This window comes from Rhea americana, unplaced genomic scaffold (genome assembly GCF_003343005.1).
Source record: "Rhea americana isolate MKP2758 unplaced genomic scaffold, rheAme1 scaffold_63, whole genome shotgun sequence".
Lineage (NCBI taxonomy): Eukaryota > Metazoa > Chordata > Aves > Rheiformes > Rheidae > Rhea > Rhea americana.
In genome coordinates this window covers 4,868,466-4,874,808 of record NW_028186790.1, presented here as the reverse complement: position 1 = coordinate 4,874,808, position 6,343 = coordinate 4,868,466, and the positions used below count along the sequence as shown (strand labels likewise).

At 41.0% G+C, this 6,343-nt stretch overlaps 1 protein-coding gene across 1 annotated transcript in view; it reads right to left on the bottom strand.

Annotated features, from left to right (window-relative positions):
* Positions 1 to 1,635: 1,635 nt before the first annotated feature.
* HS1BP3 (HCLS1 binding protein 3) overlaps positions 1,636 to 6,343 on the bottom strand; it is a 43,569-nt gene continuing 38,861 nt past the window's right edge. Inside the window, exons 5-6 of the mRNA XM_085320362.1 lie at positions 2,335 to 2,486; positions 1,636 to 1,838 (exon numbers count right to left, since the gene is read on the bottom strand). Of these exons, the coding sequence (XP_085176488.1) occupies positions 1,672 to 1,838; positions 2,335 to 2,486 (319 nt within the window). The 3' untranslated portion in view covers positions 1,636 to 1,671. The remainder of the gene's footprint in view (positions 1,839 to 2,334; positions 2,487 to 6,343) is intronic.

Genomic DNA, 6,343 nt, shown 5'->3' with positions numbered 1-6,343 from the left:
CCACGCACATTTTGCAGACTCATTTGTCTCCATAACAGTCTCTTCCCCAGGAGTTACAAGTCACTGCAGGGGATTCACTGCTGTGCCAACAGTGCTGTGGTGCTACTGCTGCTACAACTGCTTGCTTACCACAAAGATCATGAAGGTCTTGGTTGCTCATGCACTCTGCTTCCATCTCCCCTTTGGATAGAGAAGGTGCTGCCCTTCTCTGTCTTAAACAGTGCTCTTTTATTACTGCTTATGATTCACTAGAAAGAGTATCTGCGGGAATACTGTGCAGTACTGTTTCCAGCAAGTCACGCACTTCTTGGATCTACCACATGTATGTACATGTGAGCATACTGTATAGCAGTGCAGTAGCACTGATGTATGCTACACAGGTCAAGAGTTACCGTATCTGCGTTATTCACCTGATCTATCTACGTACAGTGAACATTTAAGATTTTTGGACATATCACAGCAGTGTTAGCACATAATAGTTCAGGCTGGTCTTAAGTCTTGACAGCATGTCTCCAGGCAAAATTTCTGTGTGGTAAAACATGGACCAAGGCATTTGCTAGCCTTCTTTAGTGGCCCACCCTGCTCCAGCCTACTGAAGAGTGCTTGTGAATCAGTCTATCTGCTCTCAGTGATGTGCATGTAACACAGTGTGCTAGATTTATCACAGAGATTTCTGAGAGTCTTAGGCATTTAAACAAGTGGACAGATCCTGACCTATCTGCCTATACCTCTGGCCTAGCCATGAGTTGGCTCTAGATTGCCACAGCAACTTTCCCATTGGACCAGAGGTATGATTCTCCTGAATTGCTGAAAGCACTGGAATGAGTCAAGTACAAATGAAAATGACTGCAATTTAAAAGAACTGGAATCTTTTTCCAAGGTTTTCCATTACCATCTGGGTGTGCTGCTAACACTGATGACCCCAAACTGATCAGAAGGCATGGCCTGTTGCTCTCAGAGCAGACTTCAGAGACTTTTCTCTGCAATGAAGGAAGGGCAACCCTATAATCCAAAGGACATTAACATGACAGATAGAAAACTCTCTCCACTGATGAACAGGATTACAAGGACTCTATTAAAAGAGGCACTTCTCTTCTAGCCATATAAAAAAATCTGGGTCAAGTACTTTATGCTGAGATTGCTAACACAGGAGAAAGTGAACGTGAAAATATTGTCCTTTATGACTGTGGAGGTGTGCACAGAAATTCTCCTGGAAGTGGGCATGGACTTCTGTGAGCCAGCTGCAGAAAATCATTCCTCTAGTGGCAAGAGAGAAAAGCTCCTGATCTCAGAGTACTGAAGTAGAATTCATCCTTGTTTCTGGACTTTGTCAGTCCTCTGCCTGAGTTTCTCATTTTTCATAAGGCAGGTCATCTCTGCTTCCCTCTGGATCGTTTCCAGAAAGCAGAAGCGCCATGTTAGAAATCTGAGACTGGATGGTATGTCTTGGGCCTACAAGACCCTCCATTTGGAGTCATAGGATAATACCCTGCACCCTACCCTTTGCAAAGGGTCCCACTATTTTTGCCTTTTAATGCACTTGATTTCCAAGCTTCATGACGTAGATATTCCCTTTGCTTTGTTAAGTACTGATCCATAGTTAGCATTCAACAGTGCTTAAGCTTTGTCCTCAAGTTTTCAGATCTAAACAACACTCTATTCAAGGGACCTTCATCCTACAGGATAGATTTGAGATGGGTACCTCAGCAGTTCCTCAGTGTCTTCCTCAGGACTCCTGTTTAGCACAAACTCCCTAGTATCAACGGCAGCTGGTAGCAGTAGTGAGTCACCCAGTCTTACCACCCCACCAAGGTCTGGGTCTTCAAATAACTTCAGATCTAGAAAAGGGAAACAGAGAAAGCCAGTCAAACAATGTGACATAATATAGTACCTGCATTAACACTAGCTAGGGAATCTCATGATGGGGCTGAAAAAAAAGGTCATATAGAAAATTATTTTTACACAAGCACTTCCAATCCACAAACACATTAAACTCATCAGTGACACACTGTGCTCTCAGGACTTGGTATATCTGCTTCCTTCCCACACTCAGAAGTAGGTCACGTTATTTTTGTTAAAGTGTTATGAGCAAGTGTGGGACAGTCAGCTCCTACAGATATAGAATACCTAAGCCCAAAATTTCAATAGTGAACAACTATAGGTACTGTAGGTCATATTTATTCCCTCTAGATGATTCTGCTCCAGTGAAAGATTTGTCTTAACATTCACAAGTCATCATCCAACCTGGATCATTACATTTTAAAAGCTCAATTACCCAAACGCTTTAGAATGCTTTACAATCTATGCATATAAACAAATGGAGAACAAATTTACTCTCTTTCATCTTCTTCCTGGGACCAAGTGATGAGAAATCATTTTCTGGGCCAAACAGTCCTTCCTCTTGATCAACTTCCTCTTCGAAAATGGTTAATTTGGGCTTCTCTTTCTTGGCTGGTGAAAAAGATGTTTTCTTTGTTTTTTTAGTTCTGAAATTGTAAGAGGCAAGAAAGTCAGCTGCAATTCTACATTTAACAAGAAAGATTTATGGCTCACAAAGTTCAATGAACTGAAAATAGATGGAGGCTGGGAAAGCATCAGAGAAAGGTACGTAGGCATCTGTTACACTCACTGACAGGATATTGAGCTGGATGAACTTTTGGTCTGATGTACTCTAACTGTACCCACATTTTGTACTCTTTAAGAACTATAAAGGAACCCAATGGGAACTGGAAGAGCAGAGCTAACAATGCTGTACTGTGAAAACTACCTATCACATTTGTTTTCAACAGTTTTACTCTTCCCCCGCAGAAAGCTTAAAATAAGAAAGAACAGTCATTCCAGCAGCACTGTTACAGACAGACAGAAAAGGAATGGCTTGAAAAACAAAGTGCAGGCTGAACCATTGCACTGATCCCTTTGGATGGGTTTTGAAAGGTTTCTTCAGTTCCACTCCCTCGCCAGTGACTGCTGCAGTTTTTGACTGCTGCATAAAGGTGCTAGTCAGAACACCCTCACATGCCCTGAAGGAGACATGGTATGAAGTCTACAGCACCTTTAAGGTGAAGTGAGCAATGGACTGCTAGATACTATGTTGGACAGACTGCATACAGAACTTACAAAAGTCAGCCAGTACTTTCTGGTACCAAGAGTAGGATTAATTTGCTATAAATTTAGCCTTCTAAAAGCTTGACAGTGAAACAAGGGTAATTTTTAGACTTCTGTAGTCAATGGAAAGAGACATATCTCCATAGGACGATTAATCTCATCTATTTTGAACACTGGCATTTGGATGCAATAAATCTCTGCAAATTTCTCTGTAAGTCTCTCCACTGACTAGAGAGGAGGTTAAAAACTGCTTTGGATTAGAGGCCATTTGCAGTTGGCTTAAACTAGGAGAGATTAATCTCCTTCCAAGAACAGAGGGAAAAAGTTCATGTCTCATGCTCTCACAGCTAAAAGTCATGTTCCATGAGACGAGGCTACAAGGCAGCTTTCACAGTAGGGTAGCTTGAGTTATGAGGCAGAAAGTGGCATAAAAATATGAGAACTTAGAGCACAGCACAAAAGCCTTTGGATGAAAAGTCCAATTTAAACCAAGTAGAGAAAAACTAATTCCTTAGGATAGCATGTCCTTTCTAAGAAATCTCCAGATTTTAGAGATTTTTACTCTTATGAGGCATAGCTTGGCAATTACTAAGGAAACCTCTTTGAGCACCTCTTACAATAGATCTGATCTCCTTTGCAGAGAGGAGGTCAGGTTTCAGCCTAGGGCAAACCCAATTATCACCACTTAACATACCATAGTCATCAAAAACTAAAAACTAAGGTCAAAAGATTATATATACAATCCAACTACATTGAAGAACCTTTTCCAATTACAGCTGCGCACAGAGAGTACCAACCTGTTACCTCCATTTTCATATATTTATTATCAACAAAATAGAACTGCTGGATGATAAGACCTTCATCTCTTTGCAACAGGAAATGCTGCACTTCAGAGGACTAAAAGCCTCATGCAAAACTTACAATACAGTCTTATTCAGAAACATATCCTATTCAGTACACWAATGATAACTGCAGTTTTCACTGACTAATTTGCTGAACTACTTATAATACAAACAACTTCCTTTTTAAAACAGGAGGAACTTCCAAGGCTTTGTTTTTTTTGCATTTGTACTCATTATGGATAGGCCTGGAGTGACTTCTGCATTTGTGCTAGTTTTGTGTGGTCAGCTTTGAGGAGTGATCTCAAACTGAGACATTTCTAAAAGAGGCTTCTTCCACAAACTGACAAAATCTAAAGTAACACTAAATACAAACTAGACAACTTTCACCAAGAATTTCTACACAAACTCAAAAGTATTGCTTTCTTAACTGCAGTAAGTAATCTAACACTCAAATGAGCCTAAGTATTAAAGGAACAGGTAAAAAATGGTAATAAATGAGAGCCACTATTCAAAAGACAGGAACAAAAGAACAGTAAGGCTGAGTCTTATAGAGTTGGCAAATTTTTTAAAAAAATAGAATTAGCAGACACAAATCARTAAGATCTATTGGAAAAGAACAACTTTTATTTGCAGAATTCATGCCTTTCAATACCCTAGTATTCTTTGGAGAACTGTATTAGCATTTAGATTATCTACTGCCAATCCACACAGTGCCCAAAGCCTTTGACAAAACCCCTGTCCATCCAGAGAGTTACAACAGCTCTCCTGACGCACAAGGGCTTATTACACCACAGGAACTTATTCACAAGCCAATACATCTCCAAGGAATAGCTCTCCACCCCAGTGAAGTTAACAAGAGGTTTACTATTAATATTGTTAGCTATTAGTATTATTAGCTAACGTATCTGCTGCGAAGAGTAAGAGAAAGGTGGGAAATATCAAGTAAAGGGGAGAGAACCATAAAAACAATGTTGTAACAAACAGYACATAAAACAAAATGAACTGAACTGAAAGGTCTCGGTATTAAACCTCTGTTTAGTCTAGCAATCAAACCAGCCCACTTACACTGACTTGCTTTCTGTTTTGCCAGGGGACTCCATTGGCAGTTCCAGGGCACAGGGCCAAACCCACAGAATTTGACTACCACTAGTAGGAAAGTGGAGCAGTTGATTTTCTGCCTTCAAATTGGKTCCCCTCGCTGCCCTTCTAAGGAAGCCACCGCTGAACTGCCAAGTAATTCCAGCATATCCATACAGGGACTCTGCTGAGGTCAGTCTCTAACTGGGAAACAGGATTCCCACGGTTCTGTATTTAGCTGTGCTGGTTCAGCCTGTGCRCTGCTGAGCAGAGGTTAAGAGGTGAGAAAGGGTGTGTAAGAAATTCTGGAGTCTGTCTGAGGTTCTGGCTTCACAACCAGCTTCAGTTGCCCTGAGACTGTGTTGAAAGAGGTAGCTCTGTCTGCCCCTTCAATCCCTCTCTGTACGTTCCTGCCCCCACTCCATGAGCTAGGAACCAATCTGTCTGGCCAGGAGGTCCCAAAAGTACTAGATCCAGCAGAGAGGAAAAAGCACAGGACAAAAGAAGGAAGGACAACTACTTTCAGTAGCACCAAGGACTTAGCTTGGAATAAGCTTGTCATGAAACCATTAGTATCTTCTCCAAACATCACATTCACAATGTTGGCATCTTACATCCTCAAACTACCTGCATCCAGCTGGCATAAGACGACCCATGCCATTGCTATTTCTCTGGCCCTGAAACAAGTGGACTTTTCAGGCACTATTCTAGTGAATTTTAAAAATCTTACCAAAAAATATACTGACCTTAAAACTGATATATCCTTTGTTCAGCTGAAGAGATTTCTGGAAACTCATATATTTACCCAGTTGCATCTGGTTTCTATACATGAAGCACTGTGAGAATGACTTCAATAACACTACAGTTTTCTGCTCTGAGTCATTCTAAAAGAGCCATCAGTGACTGTAAATGAAGACTAGCCCCCTAACTGACAGGAATCAAAACTAGATGTCCAAAAATTAGGGAACATTAATTTGCCTAGTCAGACTGCTGGCTCACTTGAAAATCCAGCAGAAATGCTTGGCTCCCAAAAGACTCTCAATCACCTRTGAAAATGTCCATAAAACCCTGTATGCAAAAGCAACCATTTTCAAAACTATCCCGTTCGGCAAAACATTTCTCCTGTTACTGCTTGCAGACACAACGTAGGTCACTTGTATGGAAGCCTCCTTGATGTGCCTCAGTGGTTCATCAATAAYGTAGAAAAACTTTTTGGTCTGGTGTAGAAAACTGCAATGGGGATCACTAAGACACTCCAAAGTGAGAGGATAAGATTTCCCCATCTGCATGTGTGATAGCTAAGTTTTGAACCACTGGAC